This window comes from Rhincodon typus, chromosome 22 (assembly GCF_021869965.1).
Source record: "Rhincodon typus isolate 14 chromosome 22, sRhiTyp1.1, whole genome shotgun sequence".
Classification (NCBI taxonomy): Eukaryota; Metazoa; Chordata; class Chondrichthyes; order Orectolobiformes; family Rhincodontidae; genus Rhincodon; species Rhincodon typus.
Genome location: NC_063353.1, coordinates 40,559,581 through 40,583,355, shown reverse-complemented (window position 1 = coordinate 40,583,355; position 23,775 = coordinate 40,559,581). Strand labels below are relative to the sequence as shown.

General features: G+C 37.9%; 1 protein-coding gene across 4 annotated transcripts in view; it reads right to left on the bottom strand.

Annotated features, from left to right (window-relative positions):
• usp6nl (USP6 N-terminal like) overlaps positions 1-23,775 on the bottom strand; it is a 271,323-nt gene that overhangs the window by 69,593 nt on the left and 177,955 nt on the right. For all 4 annotated transcript variants that reach the window (XM_048610396.1, XM_048610398.1, XM_048610397.1 and 1 more), the window contains exons 7-8: positions 14,419-14,526; positions 8,588-8,697 (exon numbers count right to left, since the gene is read on the bottom strand). In XM_048610396.1, coding sequence (XP_048466353.1) covers positions 8,588-8,697; positions 14,419-14,526 — 218 coding nt within the window. The remainder of the gene's footprint in view (positions 1-8,587; positions 8,698-14,418; positions 14,527-23,775) is intronic.

Below are 23,775 nucleotides of genomic sequence, written 5' to 3'. Positions count from 1 at the left end.
CACAGATTCAAAAGACTATGGAGAGGAATCAGAGGTTGGAGATGGGACGTCAGTTTGCAAGGACATGAGGTCAAGGGTAATCTTTGTTCTTAGGAGAATGGTGATGACAGCAGACTTAAACGAAAGAGGTACAGCAACTGATAAGAAAGAACTGGCTAACACGGAGATCAGTAGAGGAAGTTGGATAATCAGCACTTCGTGGGAGCAGGATCAAAGGAACAGAGTTCAAAAGAAGAGTCACTGGACTCTAACTATTCACAATTTTTTTCTTGACAGGTACAACTAGACCTGCTGAGTTTCTCCAGCACTTTTTGTTTTTATTTGAGCAATCAGAAGATGGATTATGGACAAGATAAGCTGAGGGCATGAGGCGAGATAAGGGGAAAACAAGAGAAACATGACAGTTTAGGGCCAGGCCAAGAGCATTACAAGGAAGATTTTACAGGTGAGGTAGCAGAATCTGGTCAGAGGCGAGACAGCTCATTGGGTGGTCTTGATCTCAATGATGAAGTAGTTTATCAGCTTCTTGTATGTGCTGTTGGAGATAAGGAATGCAGGGACAGGGGTTTAAAAAGATGGTCTGCAATTGAGGAAAAAGAAAGCTAGGGATTATCCTTGCATTCCAGGAATATCCTAGAATAGTGAGCAGTTTTCACTGTTAAGAAGATGCGGTAGCATTTTATGTAGTCCAGACAGGTCTTGTGATGTATAGCTAAACCATATCTTTTCACACCCAAGAGCTGTGATGAAAGCCGTAATGGGGGAAAACAGGCAGCGTGAGAGAGAAAAGTAAATGGGAACTAGGACGAAAGCAGGAGGTGTTGCTGTGAAGACGTGATTGAGAAATCAATATTTGCAGAGACATTGTGACAAATGGAGGGCCAAAGGCAAGATTTTTGGTATTTTGCAAGTCCAGTTGTAAACGAATTGGGGAAATAGATTTTTTCCAGGGATGAATACAAAAGTTAGGATAAGGGATAGAATGGAGACAGAGTGGTGAACAATACAAGGAAACGGTCTTTTCTAAGATTAAAACCAAATGAGATGGCAAAGAGAAGGGGATGGCCATGAATATGATATAGGGAGTTTAAACAATGGGAGTGATTTAGGGAGATTGAGAAAGCAGTAAACTTGATGTTTTCATGAATTTTTAAGAGTTTTACTAAGTTTCCAGTTCAGTGTGTATGAAGCAAAAAACAAAGCTTACTGCTAACATAGTGAACAATTTCATATCACCTTTACTTTTAGAAGGGAAGATTCAGAGCTGCCTCATGCATGGTAAATTTGCAAAGAACTGATAAATTCAAGTGAGTTAGGGATTTGCGTATACCACTTGAGTAATAGCAAAAAAAGAAAGCTGATTTAGCATAACCAAAAGACAGTATAATTTTGAATGCAGTGCTAATCTCAATTTCATTATATATTGTGTACACAGATGAGCCTTTTCAGAATTGTTAGAATTCACTTAGAATTTACATCTATAATTAATCTTGGCATCAAAGTCAAATTTAATCTGATATTTCATAAAAACAGCATGTTAATTATTTTAGTGAAAGACTAGCATAATAATTCAGAAGGAAGAGAGAATAAGGCTATCAACCAATTGGAATAGGAAGTTTTACTGATAAATATATAATTTCATCCTAACACTGAAAAATTGAATTCAACCAGCCTCAATTTAACACATATTAAATTTTCACGATTCATCACTGCAAAAAATAGCATTAAATCACATGATTCACACTAAAGTAATACATTACCAAGTTCTCAAGAGTCAATTGGGACGAGCAACAAATGCTGTCCTCAGAACAACCAGATCCAGAAAATAAACACATTGCAAAAAAAAACAGCAGCCAAAATTGATCAACCTGGTACGTTGCACTTCGAAGTCATTTTCATGGCTCTACAACAGATTTTACTCTGAGGTACTAACATGCCAAGGAAATTGGCATCATTATCTCTGCCACTGAAGCTGCTGTGGTACAATTTATCACAGTTGTCAAAATGTGAGCAGAAGTTTCAGAGCAGGTTGCTAATTACAGACATTTCTTTTCTGAGCTTTGTAATTAAAGGACAATCACCAGGGAGGGGAAAGTATCAAGGAAGAGCTGCATAATGAAAATAATGTTGAGGTAACTCAAATGTGGCAGTTGCATGTGCACTATAGTGTCCTCATGCTCATTTAATTACTGCATTTTTCTTTTGAAAACCATGTGTTTTCCTAATTTCTTATTGAGTTTCAATGCTAGAAAAAGAATATAAAGACATTACATAGAGGAATTGTGCAAAAGAAGATCACATGGGCCTGCAACTGCTTTGTAGATCAACTATACATTTCAGAGAAAATCTTAATGTATTAACGGAATTAAATCTCTCTCAAATGCCAATCTTGCTACGTCTTTCAATGTTGTTGCATTAAAGTCAGAATAAAATATGGCTTTAAGATCACGAAAGGTTAAAAGTGTTCAAACCTTCTTGTGTTCAAAGTGGTTTATTAATTACATTTAATAACAAACCACAGCTGAAGTATGCAACCAATAAAAATGCCTCAAAACACCAAATGTAACAGATGAAGTAGCTTTTCTTTTTTAATGCTGTCAGTGCACAGTTCAATAGTGGATATTTTATCCAATGATTTGATTCTCCAGAGAGAAACATGTACAACAAGTTTTCACACAGCTGATTGGAATCAACTACAGATGCTCTTATTCACATTGGCGGACTGCTCTAATCTCAAGAGGCTTGAGTTTGAAGTCTTTCATTAATTCAATCTTAAAGAAAAGTTTTAGTGGAGTATTATGTCATTTTAAAGTTCAAATTTGCAGCTATTGAGAAGATCTCACCTGAAGGAGGCTCATTAACTTGATATAATGACAATGTAAAAATATAAAATTACATGGTTTTAAAATAAGAAAAAAAAAAGTTAATGTGCAATAATCTAAAAAATGCCAAAGGTACGCTATCAAAAGTTAATTGCTGAAAAGAGTCCAATTCTCCTTCCAAATAACATAATTAAAAAATAAGAAACCGTTTAAATGGAATGGAATACAATTATAACATTGTGAATTACATGAGAGGTAGCATAAATCTATGTCACTTTAATCTAACACCAATCTTTAAACGTCAACCGATAAAACATTGTTAAATGCATCAACTCTTGTATTGGTGCAAGGCAGGAATTAATTATCACGGTCACCATTTGTCAAATTAGAACTGACAAGAGGATTCAAACTAGTTACCAGCATTTTAAAAATGGAACAAATATTTTTGAGCTGAAAAAGGCTAAGGTCAATCTTTTCAATAAAAACCAGATTAATCAGTCCAAGTCTATACGGTAATTTAAAATCTCTCTTTAAAATTATCTTAATTGAGAAGTTAAATCTTAAGCATAGGAGATAATTGATAACTTCAAAACATAGATTTTAAGAAATCAATAATGTTAATGAAATATACATTTCACAAAACCCATTCAGCCATTCAAACCAAGCACGTTGAATAAGCATAGTTACTAAAGTACATTCACTTTAATTAGGCACCCTCAATTATGAGGAATTATTTCTTAAACGATTTGGTTCCAAGATTATATTACAGCATCCTTCTAGAGCTGTCAGCAACCACTTGCATGCTGACCACACAGCCTCCACCAAAGCATCCCTACCAGCTATGTGGCTGGGGCTGCCCTTGTTTAGTTCTATTCACAGCACAGTTGTAGCCAAAGAAGCACATGCTATATCTTCTCATCTCACTTCAGCACCATTACCTCTGAGCACCACTACCTCCCCCAAAGGTCCATTCATGGCCTTATCGCATTTTTTATATGCATGCTTTCTGTCAGCAGCATTACCTGAAAACACAACATCACATTCCACACTTAATTAGATAACTACCAGCTCTACTTGACCCTGGGGTGGTATTAAAGGGTCATGCCTAAACTCATCACACAAAGATTTTGTTTGCCAGAAAAAGATAAATGTGTGTAAGTCAATGGCTTTCTTAATATTCTCAAAACAATGCACTGTACTGTGCTGTGCTTAATACAAAGTGCTGCCATCTTCTTCTTCCTTGCATATTCCAGTAATTCAAAACAAAGTTGGTAAATGAAAATCCATACAGGAAATGCGATATCATTATAGCAGACGATATATTGGATACTACTGTTGGAAACTGGGTTCTGTTAAAAATTAGAATTTTCCAAGAATTTGTTCTTAGAAAGAATGATAAACTAGCCCTCATTAAAAAAAGGCAAGGGGATAACTGTCATCCTGAGTATCTTGCCATGGTCATTGGCTGAGAGCTTAGATAGGTAATTGACAACAACATAGATGGTCAGCCCCCAAAATAACGTATATCAAGGGATAGGTGGGGAGAGATGGTTATCAAGGGAAACAAGCAATTATATCTTGGGAGAAGACCAGGAATTCACCTACATCAACCTGAAAGACAAAAGATACCACTTCAAAACCACCGACCTAGTTCCTCCATTCCACAGGACAGATTCAGGATCAATCAGGCATTCTTATCTGTCATAGTCATATACTTTCTGTGCCTAATTAATTGATGTTGCACATCTTATCTGCTGCTTCTTGACAAGTGCTATAAACTATAAGAAAATTGCTACAAGCTGTCAACTCCTAAATTAAGTAGGAAGCTGTAATCACGAAAACCCAAAATCAACACCATAGGATTCACCGATTGCACAGAGTGCATAGATGATGAATGGGCATGGAAATGGTTTGGCTTAGCTTAGCAAAAAGGATATGAGGGGTTCTGGCAGCGAGTGGAGCAGCACAGCTTGAAATCAAGCATATGACGGGGTAGGGGGTCAGTCGAGAGCATGTGACACTACAGATGGGGCATGGGAGAGAATAGAGATGACAAGTGAGGCATTTATTATTATAACTGAAATGAAGTACTTCTGGGATCAATGAGTCTGGCTCTAGCATGCCCTACCCCTCCCAAGGAAATTAAAAAAAAAACTTTTTGCAGGGACGCACATTCTCCCGTGAGCAGCAGACCGAACTGAGGAATTTGCCCGACTTCCACTACCTGCAAAGACAAAATATCGAGCCCGTTTTCTAAAAGCTGTCACTTCTACCAATGCAATCTTACTTCATTATGGTACTAAAATGTCACCCAATTGAAACCATGTGCTGAAATCGTATTATAGGATTCAAATATACAATCCTCTTAATAAGATGCTGCCGCGTTGTTATCCAAGCCAGCCCGTCATCTGACAAAGGCCGAACTGATCTCATGTTTTCAGAGTACTGCCCTTCCTGTTTTCACAGCACAGAATCTAGTTGCTTGTAAAATTGTTTACCAGTTTCAACCATTCTTCCTACCGCAGGTGTTCATCATTTCATATATGAATTACCACATGACCTCTGTTCAGAAAAATGCATAACTTTGAGTGGAATTTATACTTTATCTCTTGCATTAGGAAAGAAGACATAGTTTTGTTTCATTTCTGCTTGTTCTCGTGGCTTGGTACAAAGAGATCTGGAAGCTTATTTTGGTCACGCACATTCTAAAAAGAACACTTCAGTGCAGTAACAAAAGGTACAGCAAAAATGAAACTACGCTAATCGCTTAGAGGTCCAATAACATGCACAGAAAGACAGAACAATGCCAGAAAGGCAGTCTGTATGAGGTATATGCTAGTGAAGATCTGCTCAAATGGGATGTACGGAACTCATGCAGTTGCTTTGAAGTTAAAAGTTATAGTGAGCTTAGTTTGCAATTTGATTTAGGTGTCTTCGGGAGAGATATTAACTGAAGGGAAACCGAAGGGGAAAAAAAAAAATCTAGTGACCGCATAGAAATTGGTTAAAAGGAAACTGGTGGCAGCTGTGCCAGCCTGAGCAAGGAGCTTTATTGTGTAAATTTTTCATTGAGGTTTCAGTGTTTCTAAGGGAATCTCAGGGTTAAAAGGAATAGCATGAACTGAATCCACTCTAAATGTCCACAATGAAATCTTTCCAAACTTTTTGTCTAGGTCAATACAGCATGATTTTTTTTAAAAAATAGTGTTTAATAAATATTTTATTCTTTGTGTTAAAGTGCATTGGAAGCCTCTTGTAAATGTGTTCTGTAACCGACCAACTTGGTTGAAAGAAAACAAAGTTAGGGTTTAATAAATCAAGATTCACTTTGGGATCTGACTTGCCCAAAATGAAAATCAGCTGGGATCATTACAATCCACGATTCTTGTACCTATAAGATCAGGTGTTTCAGGAATGCCAAAGTATGGTTTACTGACCATTCTGCATCAACTGTAGCAAGTGGATGATAAATGCTCACTTCTTGAAATGCTGTCTTCCTTGAAACATTGTTGGAGTGGGCAACGGGGCTAGTTGAAGCTATTCATGGTTTTATACTTTCTAATATTACACTAAACTTCAGAAGTAATGTTTATAGGGATATTAATTTTTACTAGAAAATGATTATTGCAAACCCTTGCATTTTGCTGCAAATTCTGACTTAATGCAATTAGTTTTAAAATCCAATTTAAAATCCAATGTTACTTTATTCCAAGAATATTTACAAACTATTTCAAATGGAAATGCTGAATGATCTAAGACCTAGCATTATATATGCCTATCATGACTGATTTGCAACTCAAATGAAGGTCAAAGAATCTATGACAGGTCAGGCAGAACTTGCTCAACTAGTTGTCAAATTATTTGCAAATGTGCTCCTCAGGACTGCTGGAGATGTTTGGAAGAGGAATTGCAAACCTCTTCCTCCACCCAACCTCCATCTCCAAACAGGACACTGTTCATCACATCACGTACTGTATAACTCGTTTATACACAGCACAAGACTCTGCTTCCCCAAACCATTTTTTTTTTGCTATGACCCCATTTTGCTGCTTCATATTTGGCACGACCCCAGAGAAGGCTGGCAGAAGGGTGTGAGGAGCTGTTGTTGTGAAACTTTTTTTTGGGGGGGGGGAAGGGGTTCACAGAACAGGGTTACAGGTACAAAAATTTCAGGCACCAACCATCTTGCAGGCTCTGTTGGTGTCAGTGATTTTGGCCCCTTGTGTTCATTGGATTAAGTCTGTCCCACAGGCAAAAAAAAAAGTGTACATTTAAACAGTCCCAAGGACTGCCAAATTTGACTGTGTCGCCACTGCTGCCACGGAACTGGCAACACTAATTGCTCATCCCCCTGTCCCACTGGGGGTTGTGACCCATAGTTTGGGAACCCACGGCAAAGGGAATAGCGCTTAGTATCAAATTCTCATTGGCAAACCTGTAACCTGTTTGACTGTAACTGAAGTATTAAGTAATCTCACAAGCACTACTCAAAGTTGCAAGGACACAAGGCGGAATAAAGATAACCATATTAAGCAGTAACTCATAGTTTGTTCCTCTTGAGATCAGTGTTGAAATTGCATTGTTAAAGCAAACTCTTCTAGTATTTTGTATGCCATGACTTTGATACAAAATTAGTAGACGAGAAACACCTCAAGTAAGAATCAAAACTTTAAATCAATGGGTTTTCACCAACCTTTAGATATGTGTATGCTTATTACAGTGAAAGTTAAAAAAATATTCACCCAGTTATATCCAACTTACAGGCACCTTTTTAGTACCAGGAATAAATGATCTAAAGGAAGATTTTTATCACTAATATTTCAAACAAAGTGAAGAATATTTTTCAATAGAAAGTAAAGACATGCACAGCATGAAAGTATTTAATTTCAGTACTTAAGATGAAGTGCTGATGTGTGCTGCGTCCAGTTGTAGTCAATACAACACCAAAAGCAAAATACAAAAGTTCAATTGCCAGATTGCAATCCTAATTGCTTACATATTAATTTTTATAGGTGCAACCTTCAGCCAAGCATTAGATCCACAAAATTTAAAGAAATTTAATCATGCATTAAAATAAGTGCCATAAAATAGAAATCATCAAACCAGTTACGCATCTTGCTTTCTGAGTGCTGACATTACAAATACAAACTTACAAGAAATGAACCCAACAAGGAGGTCGAACTAAATTAAGCATGGTTGAAGCAATTATGCTGCAGGGTTCCCAAGTGCAAATGTTAATGTCAGTTCATCATCCTTGCAAAGGCTCCTCTACCTACCCCGATTCCCATTGCACCTCACGAATCCATGAGCAATTATTCTACAAACAGAAATATTTGTAACACACAAAATCAAACACGGACATAACTAATTAAAATGAGATGAAGCTAATGATGTTCCAATGTAAGCATTTGATTTTTTAAGAAATCAAAATGGTAGATAGGCAGCTCATTAGAATTTGCCATAGTTTACAGTAACAAGATAGATTCATGCTCACAATTTTCCTTTGGGGTCAGGCCATACTGCTGTGAAGATCTGCATAACAATCAATCAGTCAGTCAAGCTTCACACAGGGAGGGGTATAGCAGAATTAGCCATTCACTACAGGTGACTTTCTGTATATCGTTGCAACTATTTGATGGAAGCATGAAAAGGGGGAGGTTTGTGCTGTGTGAAAACTTTGTAGGTGAAACAGAAACTACAAAAAGGTTTCTCATGCAAGTAGAATGTAGAAACACTCAAGAGGTAATGAAACAAACTGCCCTTACTTCACTCCATATCTTTCCCTGAACATGATATGGTCCCTGTAAGTACGATTCACATCCAGATCAATCTGCCTGATGTCTGGAGATACTGTCCGAGCTCTGCTTTTCAGTTTCTGAATTTTAAGTGCAGGAGAGAAGAGATCAAGAAATTTAGATTTATCAGGAATGGTCTCTGTTGATAACAAATTATAATACTGAAGTATTAATCGACTTTTACAAATTATTCTAAATCATATTTTGTCAGCATATCCAAAACACTTTAAATCTAATTCATAATTATATACAATCCTCACCTTTAGTTTAGGTCTACTTATTCATCTCAAAAGCATTCATAGTTTCTTAAGTAGTAAAACAAACTACACTGCAATTTTTATCCGTGTCCATTAGTAACCTTTTACCAATATATGTACAAGTATAGATTCATTCTACATTACACGAGTATCAATAGTTCTTCACTTCATCTGTGAGCTTTCAATTGCTGGTAATGGTGTTTGGGAGCAGGGATACAGAGGAAAGAGTAAAGAAAGGTGCTGCAACCAAAATTGTTCTTCAGTCAACACCCGAACATGACTTAACAATACAGGTCGAGGCACAGAAATCAGGAGCAAGAATACCAGCGGTTTCCCCAGTACAGAATGTCAAAAACAAACAGTACAAGCTTAGAAATGCACTTCGGTTTGAGGGGAGCTAAATAGGTCACTGAGCAAACCTGGGCATCCATAGCCTGTTTTGACTCACCTAAACAACATGCTGTTTACTTGCCTATTGAGGGACTCTGTACTTCATAAAGTATCAGATCATCTCACAATCAAACAGCAGATGTTATTTCAAAAACAAACAGAAAATGCTGGAGAAACTCAGAAGATCTTGCAGCGTCTGTGGTGAGAAAATCGAAGCTAACATTTTAAATTCAGAATGATTTTTTCAGACACATATATATTCACATGGGCAGAGGAGGAGTGAGAGACACAGATGGTAGAGTGGCCGAGTGCAAAAGACAATGGAGTTGTTAATTGCTGTCAAAAAGAAAGAAATATAAAATGGGTGTAAATTAAGCTGTGAAAGGGAATAAATGGGTCCTCCCAACTGACAGCAAAGTAAACAAGATGGGGGGGGGGGCGTGAAAATCACAGAATCATTGAAGCCTGCAGTGGAAGCAGGCCATTTGGCCCACTGAATCTGTACCGACTCTCTGAAGAGCATCCCACCCATACCCAACCCTCTACTGTAACCCCATAACCCCGCATGAGCCATGGCTAATCCACCTAGCCTGCACATCCCTATTCATCTGCAGGCACAGGGAGAATATGCAAACTCCACCCAGACAAATCATCCAAAGCTGGAATTGAACCTGGGTCTCTGGCACTGAGGTAACAGTACTAACCGGTGAACCGCCATGCCACCCACAAAACGGAGAACAGACATCATGTAGTCAAAATTTGAAGTTATGGAATTCAACATACAGTCCTCCAGGTTGGAAAGTGTCAAAAGGAAAATTAGGCATTGCTCCTCCAGCTTATTTCATACTTCATTGGACAATTGCAGCTGGTGTAGAACAGAATAAGAGCATGACAGCAAAGTTTTTAACTGAAATGGCAATTAACTGGAAGGTCAGGCTTCATTCCTATGAAGAGCACAAAGATGTTTTGCAAGGTAGTCACCCACTCTGCCTTTGGTCTTGCCAATGTAAAGGAGACTGCATTGTGAACAGCAAATACAGTAGACTAGATTGAACAAACAAGTAAAATGTTGCTTCACTTGGAAGGTACGTGGGGGCCTTGGACAGTAAGGAGGGAGGAGGTAAAATTGTTCCATCTTCTGCAATTGCATGGAAAGTGTCATGGGGGAGTAAGGAACTGTTTGGAGTGGTGGAAGAGTGGACCAGGGTGTCACAGATGCAATGGTCCTTGCGGAATACCTACTGTTGAGGGGAGGTTAAGATGTGTTTGGTGATATCCTGCTGGATGTGGCAGGAATGGTTGAGGAGGATCTTTTGAATGTGGAGAATAGTGCAGTGGAAAGTGAGGACAAGGGGAACCCTATCATTGTTCTCAGAGGGTGGAAAGGGGCAAGGGCAGAAGTATGGGAAATGGGTTGGATATGGCTGAGGACACTCAACCACAATGGGTGGGTTATCTTCATTTGAGGGAAAAGGAGGTCATGTCAGAAACAGCTGAGAGTAAGGTAGAATCATCAGAACAGATGTGATGCAGACAGAGAAACTGGGAGAATTGAATGCAATTTTTGCAGGAAGTAGGGCATGAGGTTTCTCCAGTATTTTCTGCGTTGATTTCAGATTCCCAGCATCTGAGTCCTTTGCTTTCATTTGGGATTTTAGTTTAGTATCTATTTGATACAGGTGCCAATAATGCTTCTCCTTCAGGCCAGGAACTTGTGGTCCAGATGGACAAAACCTCTTTCTTATTGCACAGGATTTGTTATTAGTGTAGTACCGAAATCTTGTGACTAGATGGCACTGTAATAAATTTTCTTCAAATAAAATTGCGCAATATAACACCAAATTCTGAACACTTGATTGTACTATGCCGAATTGTAAAAAAAAAGTACCAAGTATCAAGTGAACATTAGGCACAATGCAGTATTCCAGCATAGACTGCCATTATATTGACTTTTTACAGCAAAGTTGCAAACAAGCAGAACAATTAAAAATGTGTTATGAAAACTTCAAAAATAAAAATATTCAGAATACCTTGAAAAATAATTTTGGTCCAAACTTCAAAGTTTAGGAGCCAAAGCTAAATGATAATGTTTTATCACTCCTCACTAATCAGTGTGCTTGAGCAAAGGCTTCTACGTACCTGTGGTACATTTAAAATAAGACATTACAACTATAACCTGCCATCTCTTTTAATTGTAGCAAGGTAAAATAACTGAAGAATTTTGGTTTATTAACTAAACAATTAAGATAGGAATAATAAAACAAAGAATTGCCGATGCTGGAGATCTGAAACAAAAGCAGAAATTGCAGCATCTGTGGGGAGAAAGCTTTTCCCACAGTTTTGCCAGCAATTTCTGTTTGTTAATTAAGATAGGAATTTGTTCAATGGGTCCAGTCACTAATTTTCTGAACTCATCTAGGCTTCCTTTAACAAGGGGAGGGTAGAGGTTTCTTCCAAGTAGCTAATATTCAAAGCTCAGAAGACTACTCTCCAGTATCTCCTTTGACCTATTTAAGAACAGCACAGTCTTATGAGAAAACTTACTGCAGACATACCTTTCCAATGTCATCAATACGACATTGTGCAAAAGAATGGTCTATTTTTAATAGGGGCTGGGAAGAGCAGATGTTTACAATAACTATTGCTGGAGATAAAGTACTAGGTAAAGTAATGGAGCTAAAGAATGATATGTTCCCTGGACCTGATGGGATATATCCTCAGATTTTAAAAGTAGTAACTGCGGAGATAGTGAATGCACTGGTGGTAATCTTCCAAGAATCCTTAGATTTGACAAAAGTCCTAGAAATTTGCCAATACAACACACCCTTATTCAAAAAGGGAGGAAGACAATAAAAAACAGGTAGCTATAGGCCAGTGAGCTCAACATATGTCTTTGGGAAAATACTAGTTTTTATTATAAAGGACGTAATAGCAGAACATTTAGAAACAATATTATCAAACAAAGCCAGTATGCTTTTATGAAGAGGAAGTCATGTCTGACAAATTCAGAGTTCTTTGAGGAAATAACAAGCAGGATAGACAAAGGGGAACTAGTAACTGTAAAATATCCAAAAGGCATTTGATAAGGTAGTGCATATCAGTCTATTTGGGTCAAATGTTAACTAAGAAAAAAAGATGATAGAGTTGAGATAAAGAGGGCATTTTCAGGATGACAACATGCAACTACTGACGTTGCCACACGGTTCAGTGCCACAATTATTTATTACTTCATATTGTTTACAATATACGTTATGGCTTCGATGAGGGAAGTGAATGTACTATTGCCAAGTTTGCAGAAGATAGAACAGTAAGTGGGAAAGCAAGTAGTGAGGTGACAAAATTAGTCAACAGAGGGATATGGACATGTTGTGTGAGTGGGGAAAAACTTGGCAGATTGAATATAATGTGGGAGAATGTGATGTATGCACCTTGGCAGGAAGAATAGAAGAGCTGAATATTAAGTAGGAAAAGATACACAAAACTGCGGCACAGAGGAGTCTGGGGGTCCTTTTGCACGAATCACAAAAAGCTAATCAGCCAAGATCAGCAAGTAAACGGGAAGAAAAATAGAATGTTGGCCTTTATCTCAAAAGAGAATGGAACATAAAAGTAGGGAGGTCTTCCTAAAACTATACAAGGCACCAGTAAGACTACAGCTGGAATACTGCGCAGAGTGTTCGGCCCTTTACTTACCGAAAAATATATTGGCCTTGGAGACAGTCCAGAGTTGGTTCACTGGGTTAATCCTGGATAAGAACAGGTTGGGCTAGTACTTGTTGGAGTTTAGTAGAATAAGAGACCTTACTGAAACATAAAAGACCCTTCAGGGACATGACGGGGTAGATGCAGAGGGTGTTTCCTCTTCTTGAAGAGTTTAGGACCAGAAGGCATAATCTCACTGTGAAAGTTCACCCATGGAAGTCAGATGTATGGAGAAATTTTTTCTCTTCGAGGTAGTCAATTTGTTAAACCCTTTACAGCAGAAGACCTTTGAGCCTGGATTATTAAGTATATCCAAGGGTGAGGTAGACTGACTTTTAATCAGTCAGGGAATTAAGTGTTATGAGATTATGGCAGGAAAGTGGTGCTGAGGATGATCAGATCAGCCATGATCTTATCGAATAGTGGAAAAGATCTGATGGGCCTACTTCTACTCCTACATCTCAAGGTCTTAAGGTCAATGCCCTCTGGAATAGTTGTTGTTTCAGCACACACCTAGTTGTGTCAGCTGACGGATAAAACCTGCATGAAGCTGGAAGCAAAATGAAAGATCTCGCTTTCTTGAAAAACAAAAAGCAGGTCATGCTACATAGATCCGAGTATTTTCTGGGAGCCTGAAAAAGTTCTACAAATCAATATTTTTAACTTTCTCCTCAACTCTGGAAGCTGAAGTTACTTTTATTCAGCTCTCATCTGAATTGAAGTCTGATTTAAAGATCCCAATGCTGTCACTACTGCAATCATGATGACAGGAGATTAACTGGACCATGATAAGTTTCTTTTCTTTTCAAGAAAAGAAATCCTTCAAGTTCGCATCCTTAGCTCTGTTGGGGTCATTTTCCGTTTGCTCATTTTTTCCTGAAAAAGGACTATAGCGACTTTAGAGTTGCCTTGATGCCTGTCATCACGCATTTTGATTAAATGGGACAATAGCTAAATTCCACATAGTACCTTTGCTGATGACTAGTTTTTCTATTTATTGTAAGAATATGTTTGTTCACAATAAATGAATCTGTTTGCATGAAAATGTAATGAAAAGCAGCCCAATAAAACTGATATCCTAAGTAGTTCACAATAATGTAGTTTTCCAGAAAACATTGTAGGAAGGGGAAATGAGTCTGGTGATGAACTACTGCACAATGTTAATACATCACATTTTTAAATGAAGAGAAGTTTACTTTAGCATAAAGTCTGTTTTACAAAACAAAGTATCATGTGATAGAAGCTTCGTTAATCAAGCTTCGTAAACCTACAACACACTATTTTAAACTTATCAAGTTATTAACATTTTTATATTTATAGATACATAAATGCAAGGTACATCAAAATAATTTTGCTCCTTCTTATGCTTTTAACAATTTGGGAAACTAAAAAGTCACATTAGCACAACCCTGGATCGGGTTAAAAGTATCAGAAATTGCAAAAAAAACTTACATCATACAGGTCTTTCTTCTCCAACTTGATTTTTTGTATTTCGAGAAGTAGAGACCAGACCTCTCCTCTTAGTTGCAGGGGAATTCCCTTGTAAATTCTCCGTACCACCTTTGAATCACAAATTTTTTAAAAAATTGCTTCTGTTAGCTATGTTATAAATTATTTAACAAAAGACTTAGGAGCAGGATGGGCCATTTGGCCTTTCAAGCATGCTCCACCATTCAATACGATCATGGCTGACCTAGTTATTGTCTCAACTGCACCTTTCAGACTGCCTCCTATAACCCTTAATGCATTCCTCTACCAAAAATCTGTCTAATTCAACCTTGAATAAATTCAACAACCTAGTATTGGTTGTTTTGTGGAAGATTCCACAGATAAACAACACTTCAGAAAACAAAAATCTCCATAGCTATCATAAAAGGGAGAACTTTTTTTTCTTAAACTTCATCTCCTAGTTTTCACCTCCCCACAAGTGAAAACATCCACTCATTCAAGTTCCCTCAGAATATGTTTCAACATCACCACCTCTAGTTCTTTGAAACTCCAATGGGTGTAGTTTCAACAGGTTGGGCCTTTCTTCATAACATGAGCCCGTCTTCCCAGGAATAAGTCGACACAACCTTCTCTGAATTAATTCTAAGGCAACAATATTCTTTTTCTTCCAAATAACAAAAATTGTATACACAATTCCAAATGTGGTCTCACCAATTCCCTGTAGGGCTGCGGTAAAATTTCCCTAATTGTAGATTCCCTATCCCTTGCAAAATTAAAACAACATTCCACTTGCCTTTCTAATCACATGCTACAGACATTACACCTCTAGCTGTGAAGCTGCACAACTGCCGAGAAAATTCACGCATACCGATCAACGTGTCAACACATTTGGTTCTGCTTTCATACGCGGACCTCTAGGTCCAGGCAGCATCAAGAAAATTACAGAAAACATTGCATGGATACCTGCACCTAACTTTCTATGATTGGTGTACCAGGGCAGTTCTGCAATCTCTCCATTTAATTTTCTTCTTGCTAAAGTTCACATTCTCCCACATTCAACTCCACCTGCCATTTTTTTTGGTCAACTCACTTAACCTTTGCACATTCTTTACCTTCTTTTGACAACCTTCTTACCCATGTTGCAGTCATCACCGAATTTAGCTATCATACATTGTGTCTTTATCCATGTCATTGGTGTAAATTGGAAATAGCTGAGACCCCAGCAATAAGCTTTGTGACACTCCACCAGGTACAGCTTGGCAACCCAAAAAGAACACATTTATCACTACTTTGCTTCCTCTTACCCAAACAATCATTAATCCTTGTTATGTTATCCCACACACTGTGTGGTCTTAGCTTCTCTGGTTATCACTCATGCCTTATCAAGTGCATTTTGGAAACTGAAATTCACCACATCAATAGGCTCTTCATTACCCAACACTTATTACCTCAAAAAAACTGTAATAACTGTAAAACTCTGCCTGATTGCACTCATTCTCAAAATATTCTGCTAGAACCTCCTTAATAATGGATTCTAGCAATTTCCCTGTGACAGATAGCTATAGTTTCCTATTTTCTGCCTCTCTCCTTTATTGAATTTAACAAGTATTGTATTTGCTATTTTCCAAACCACTGGCATACTTCCAAAACCTAAGGAAGGTGTGGAATATCATAACAAATCCATCCACTATCTCTGCAGCCACATCTTTTGAAACTCTTTAGATGTCAGCCACCGGACCCTGGAGGCTTGTCAGCCTTTAGGTTTAACACTATTCCCAGCACTCACTCCCTGGTGATGGCGATTGTTTCAAATTCCTCCCTTCTCTTCACCTCTTGATTTCCAGTACTCTGAGAAGTTTTCTAAGACTTCTATATTGAAGACAGGCGCAAAATACATGATCAATACCTCTTCTACTTTCTGATTTTCTATTACCAGTTCCATTGACTAACTCCACTAACTTTAGTTATTTTTTTCTATTCAATTATCTATAGAAACACTTATCAGTTTCTATATTCTAATAAGCCATCTCTCTCAGACAAATTTCTCCCTTTTTTGAAGTTATTCTTTGCTCATTCTTAAAATCCGACTTAAAATATGCTTCTTAAAATCCACAAGAGCTATAGTATTTTTAAAACTTGATATTGTACTTAACTTGCTTATACAGCAACAGACAATGCATCCTTCTCAAAATATCTTTCTGCATCTTTGTGATACAAGTTTGCTGAAACAGCTATTAAATATCTTCTTAAAAGTCTGCCACTTCATCTCTGCTGTCCTATCTTTTAACTTTGTTTGGGTGCTCAAACATAGTAGGCCATACCAACATTTAAAAATAGTATCTATCGTTTCTCTGTGAAGAGTGCTGTGTTTTTTTTTAAACCCAAAACAATTGAAATTACAACTTGTGCAGACCTTGCCTGAACACTACTGTATTGTTTCATAATAAAATAAATTATTTGTTTACTCGGTATATCTGCCTAAACTTTCCATCTTACCATTTTGGAAGCAGGACCTGTAGAGGCTATATTACTGAATCTTGCGTTTTGATGAAGCACTATGCTGAACTGTTCTTAAATATAAGAGCTAGATTTTATGCCCAATGATTATCCAGATCTGGAAAATTTAAAGAACATTAATTTACAAGTTTAGTTCATGAGTTACATGTTGAAAAATGTTACGGACTCAAAATCCTCTATATTTATTTCTAATGATTTGCAGATTTCACGTTAAATTTTCAAAATCTTTATGGAGGCAAATGCACCGATTTCAAAATTGATCATGTTTACAACTGAATCGCTGCAGCCATGATACAATTCTTTTGCCCATATGTTTAAAAAAAAAACAAATTCAGGTTTTACTTATTTTTGAGTTCTGCCTTTCACATAGATCTTCCTAAAGCTTTGTATTTTGGCCTCAATGTTGGTTTATATGGAGGTTTTTCTGGTCTGGATTGTTTTAATTTGCCTCTGTTACTGTGCAAATCTACTACTGCAAGTTTACATCTATAATGGAGAAAGTCCATGAAACTACTGAGAGAAATCCAATGGGGAAACACATTAAGTATAGTTTTCAAAGGATGTCACAGCATGAAAGGAGGAAAGTTAGGTTGTGCTTAAACAACCTATTGACTTTATTTATGTTTTGAAAGACATTGTGGGCAGTGGAAGTAACAGTCCATATTATAAACTTGGACTTCCTGAAAATTCTTGACAATGCTCTACATCAAATGCCAAGACGAGACGCAGAACAGATAGTAAATTTGGCGATGTACAGTAAATTGAATTGAACATTTCAAACCAGTAGTAGCTCTCAACAGAAACTATTCTAACTGACAAGAGTATGCTAAGCCAAAGGTCAACTGAATTTTGGGAATGCTGATATTCTAATAACTTCAGCAGGGCTATAACAATTAAAATCTATCAATTTTGCAGATGGGTAAAATAAACGATCACTTCTCAATGATTTTTCCATAATCATGTTCATAAATGTAGCTGGAATTTTCATCACAAAGCTGACATGAACATTAGCATATTTGTCCACATTTCAAGGTTAGCTAATTCAAATGTGAAATAAGCAGACAGTTGAACCTGTACCTGTGAGTCAGTGTTGATCCAGCAGAAAACAATAAATATATTGCTACAGGCTAAACAAGGTAAATTAATTATTTTTGACTGATGACTGCAAAAGGAAGTTAACTTGCCTTGAAAACAGTAAGGAAACCAGTCTTGCTGATGCACTAGAAACCTCAAGGGCAATTCAGGAGACAGATCCTGTTTACCCAAGGTGGTGAATGGGTCAGCAACCACAAAAGGGAGTTTGGGCAGTGTCAATGGCACTGTTCAAAGGACACTGGTGTAATATTATGAAATATTTAAAGCCCTCATCAGATGAGGCAAGGTAGCAGTCCACACAATCCAAGCATAGAGTCAAAGAAAAAATGGCAGAACAAGAGTATCTTGTGGATATGGTGTGTATCTTGCAACTGCTCCTGACTTGCAGGCTTTTCTTGTGAATTTCCTCTGGTTTTTATATGGCAGGAGAAATTTTTCATTTAAAATTATTTTTGGAACTTTTATACTCCAAAAAAAATCAAAGAAGAAAAGCATATGCAAGGAAGGAAGACTGTTTCTCGCAAGGAGTTTGGGGGAGAAACCTGTCCATGTGTTTGTCATGTGTTCTGGAGAGAGATTTTTTTTAAAAAACGTTTGCACGGACAGAACTCTGAAATAAATAACGACAGGATTTAGGGATCAACATTTCTTTTCGTAGACCTGGAGATTTGAAAGCTGACTGATAGAGGATTTGAAGAGGAGGTTTTTTTCAGTTGATGAAAGTTTCAGCTAAGTGCTTGATTTTTTAAAGATTTTGATTGTTTAATCTTTTTTCCTCTTTTTCATGCTTCAGATTAAAATCTGCAGTTAAGGGAGGGTAGTTTTTTTCTACATCTAAGATTCTTTTAAGACTTTCTTTCTAGGTTTAATGTCACTTAGGGCATAGAAGAGACCCAGAATGTGATGGTTAGCAGATTGGGAGAGGTGGTTACACAGCAGGATCAGTCAGATAGATGTGTAACCTTCAGGAATGGTAAGAAGGTCACTCATCAGTCTGTTGTGGCTATTCTTCTCTTAAACAGATATTCCGTTTTGGGTACTGTTGAAGGGGATAGTCTCTCAGAGGAAAATAGAAGTGGCAGTCAGATCTTGGGCATAAAAATTAATTAATCGTAAGCAGGGTTTGTCAAGGTTTAAAGGAATAATTGTTGTAGGGACTCTCCTGTCAGGGGCACAGACAGGAGATTCTGCAGCCGTAACCATGAATCCTGGGTAGTATCCTGGTGCCAGGGTCAAGGATGTCTCAAAACGGTTGAAGCCTATTGTCAAAAGGGAGAGTAAGAAGCCAAAAGCTGTTGCACACACTGGTAAGAAAAATATAGTTAGAGAAAGGGTGAAGGTTTTGCTGAGTGAATGTAGGAGGTTAGGTAGAAGGTCAAAAAGCAGAACCTCAAAAGGTAGTAATCTGGTTTACTCTTGGTGCCACGTTCTAGAGAGTAGGAATAAAAAGATAGGGCAAACACTTCAATGGCTGAAGAGATAGTGCATTGATCCAGATTTTTAGGTCATTGAAATTTCTTCTGGGAAAGACAAAACCTGTTCAAAAGAGATGGGTTTCATCTGAACTGGAAAAGGACCAACATCCTGGCAGGGAGATTTGCTAGTCCTATTTTGAAAGCCTTTAAACCAGTTGGAGGGGCGGGGATGTTCTAAGGAGCAGTGAAAAAGACAGACAAGAACGAATCAGAGAACAAGGTAGTTCTGAAGAATTAAACTGCATTTATTTCAATGCACGTTGCCTTACAGGCAAGGCTGATGAACTCTGGGCATGTACGGGAACGTGGGACTGGGACATCATAGCTATTATAGAAACTCGGCTGAAGGAAGGACAGGACTGATAGCTCAATGTTCCACGTTTTAAATGCTGTAGGAAGGATAGAAAGGGAGGCAAGAGAGGAGGGGAAGTGGCATTCTTGATGAAGGAAAACATTACTGCTGTACGTACAGAGGATATTTCTGAGGGATCATCCAGTGAAGCTATGTGGGTAAAACTTAGAAATAAGAAAGGGATGATCACCTTGATGAGATTGTAATAATGGCCCCCCAATTAGTCAGAGGGAAAGTGAGGTACAAATATATAGAGAGATCTCAGATATACGTGTGAATAATAGGGTTGTAATAGTAGCGGTTTTAATTTTCCAAACACTGACTGGGATTGACAGTGTTAAAGGCTTGGATGGTGAGGAATTTGTTAAAGGTGTTCAAGACAATTTTCTTTATCAATATAGAAAAAGATATATTTCTAGCTTTTAGAAATAGAAGAAGATTTCTATTTTCCCGAAATAGAAATTATTTCTATTAGAAATAAATTTTCTAATATTTACAAGTACTAGAGAAGGAGCGAAACTTGATCTTCTCTTGGGAATTAAGGCAGGGCAAGTGATTGAAGTGTTAGCAGGGGAACACTTTGGGACTAGTAATCATAATTCTATCAGTTTTAAAATAGTTATAGAAAAGGATAGGTCTTCCAAAAAAGTTAAAGTTCTTAATTGGAATACAGGTACTTCTCCTATAACACAACAGTTGCATTCTTGTGCGACCTCGTGCTGTAGAAAATGGCTATACTGTACAGTAGAAAGTTCACGTTATCCAAACAGCCTCCACTATTCATCAATTGTGTTACAGCCAACACGCGTTATAGCAGAAATACCTGTGTAGCAAATTTTAATGGTATGAAGCAGGAACTTTCAAAAGTTGATCAGACAGTTTGCAGGTAAAGGGATGAATCACAAGTGGGAGGCTTTCAAATGTGTGATAACGAGAGTTCAGAGACATTATGTTCCTGTTACAGTTAAGGGTAAGGCTGGAAAGAGTAGGGAACAATGGATGAACAAAGATATTGAGGTTCTGGTCAAGAATAAGAAAAAAAGTCATATATTAGATACAGATAACTGGGATCAAATGAATTTCTTGAGGAGTATTAAGTGTGTAAGAGCATGCTTAAGAGGGAAATTAGAAGGGCAAAAAGGGGATGGCAGATAAGGTTAAAGGATAATCGAAAGAGATTCTACAAGTAGATTAAGAGCAAAAGAGCAACTAGGGAGAGAATAGGGCCCCTTAAAGATCAACGAGGTCACCTATGTGTCAAACATCAGGAGATAGGAGAGATATTAAATGAATATTTCACGTCAGCTTTTACTGTGGAAAAAGAAATGGAGGTTAAATAACTGAGGGAAATAAACATTAATGTTTCGAAAACAGTTCACAATACTGAAGAGGAAATGCTGGAGGTCTTGGAAAACAAAGGTGGATAAATGTCCGGGACCTGATCAAGTGTATCCCAGGATGTTGTGGGAAGTCAGGGAAGAAATTGTGCGGCCCCTAGCAGAGATATTTGTATCATCTATAACTACAGGTGAGGTGCTGATGGACTGGAGCATGGCTAATGTTGTGCCTTTATTTAAGAGAAGCCTGGCAACTGTGGGCCTTTGAGTCTGACATCAGTGGTGGGTAAGTTGTTGGAAGTGATTCTGAAAGATAGGACTTACGCTCATTTGGAGAGGCAAGGACTGATTAAGGATAGTCAACATGGCTTTGTGTGAGGGAAATTATGTCTCACAAACTTGATCAAGCCTTCTGAGGAGGTAACCAAAAAGATTGCTGAGGGCAGAGTGGCAGATGTTGTTCATATTGATTTTAGTAAAGCCTTTGACAAGGTTCTGCATGGTAGACTAATTAGTAAAGTTAGATCACATGGGATTCAGGGTGAGCTTGCCAATTGAATACAAAATTGGCTTGACAGTCGGAGACAGAGTATGGTGGTGGAGACCTGTGATCAGTGGTATTCCACAGGGATTGGTACTGGGTCCACTTTTGTAAATCATTTATATAAATGACAAACATGATAATTTCGGAGGCATGGCTAGTAATTTTGCGGATGACACCAAAATTGGTTGTATAGTGCACAGTGATGAAAGTTATCTAAAATTATAAAGAAATCTTGATCAATTAGTTCAATGAGCTGAGGAGTGGCAGATGGAGTTTAATTTGTGTAAATAGGAGGTACTGCATTCTGGTAAAAATAAACAAAGGCAGGACTTATGCAATTAATAGTACAACCCTGTATAATGTTGTAGAACAGAAAGACCTAGGGGTTCAGGTACATAATTCTTTGAAATTTGTGTCACATGTAGACAGGGTGGTTAAGAAGGCTTTTAACATGCTTGCATTCATCGCCCAGACCTGAGTTTAGGACTTGGGACGTCAATTTGAGTTCGTACAGGATGTTGGTGAAGCCTCTTCTGGATACTGTGTACAATTCTCGTTGCCCTGCTATAGGAAGGATATTATTAAATTGGAAAGGGTTCAGAAAAGATTTACCAGGATGTTGCCAAGAATGGAAGGTTTCAGTTATAAAGATAGGCTAGGACTTTTTCCACTCGAGAGTAGGAGGTTGAGGGGTGACCTTATAGAGGTTTATAAAATTATGAGGGGAATACTTAAGGTGAATAGCAAGGGTCTTTTCCCTAGGGGGAGCGAGTTCAAAACTAGGGAGCATATTTTTAAAGGTGAGAGGAGAAAGATTTAAAGAGGACATGAAGGGCAACATTTTGTTTCTTACACAGAGAGTGGCTCATGTGTGGAATGAACTGCCCGAGGTACTGGTGGATGCAGGTGCAGTAACAACATTTAAAAGACATATGGATAAATACTTGAATAGGGAAGGTTTGGAGGGATATGGGGCAAATGCAGGCAAGTGGGACTAGATTGGTTTGGGAACATGGTCAGCATGGACTATTTGAACCAAACAGTCTGTTTCCAAGCTCTATGACTGCACTGCGCCATAGCCAGCTTTTGTTCACTTGACCTTCACTTTTTATGGTTGGCATTAAGGTGCATATTGCACTTCTTGGAACCGCATTTGCTCAGCACAGCTATCTTTAGCAAAAAGGTGAACCTACAAAATCCTTCTATTCACAGAACCTATTTAGGGGCAAATTACTGCGGATGATGGAGTCTGTACTGAAAACAACAAATGCTGGAGATCACAGCAGGTCAGACACCATCCATGGAGAGAGAGCAAGCTAACGTTGAGTCCAGATGACTCCGAGTCATCTAGACTGAAAATGTTACCTTGCTCTCTCTCTCCATGGATGTTGTCTGACCCGCTGTGATCTCCAGCATTTGTTGTGTTCACAGAACCTACTTGTTGTTTCGTGAAATCTTCCCACAGCTACATCTGTTGACACAGGTGTTGAGATAGGATAATCTACCAACAGGAAATGTTCAATGCATGAAAATGAACATTTCTGCATTGATCTCCTGTATTACAAACACTTTTTGATACTATTGCAATATTTTTAACACCGTTCTCCCTTTCAGCAATTTTGTAAAATTACATTGTTACTTGGATGATACATCTACTACTTTCAGCATAGTGAACAAGAGGTTGCACGACATCACACTGGCAATGATGTTGGTGCTTAAGTATTCATACATTTCCCAGTCTAAGAAACTGAAATAGTTCATCCAGCGTATTCAGAAACCATGACAGAAGAATAATAAACTGTTTTTGGCAACAACATAAACATCAAAATGTCGCATATTAAGACCAGTACACATTGCAACCTTCATGTAGTAACTCAGGTGGTTCACGATCCAATGCAGGGAGGAATCTTAAGATCTTCGAAATTACTTACAACAGCAGTTGTATGCATTTCATCACGAGATAAAACTATTTTAAGTGATTAGAATTTAAAATCACTCATTACTCTGGCAACTCAAACTTGAATTAATTAGCAGAAACAA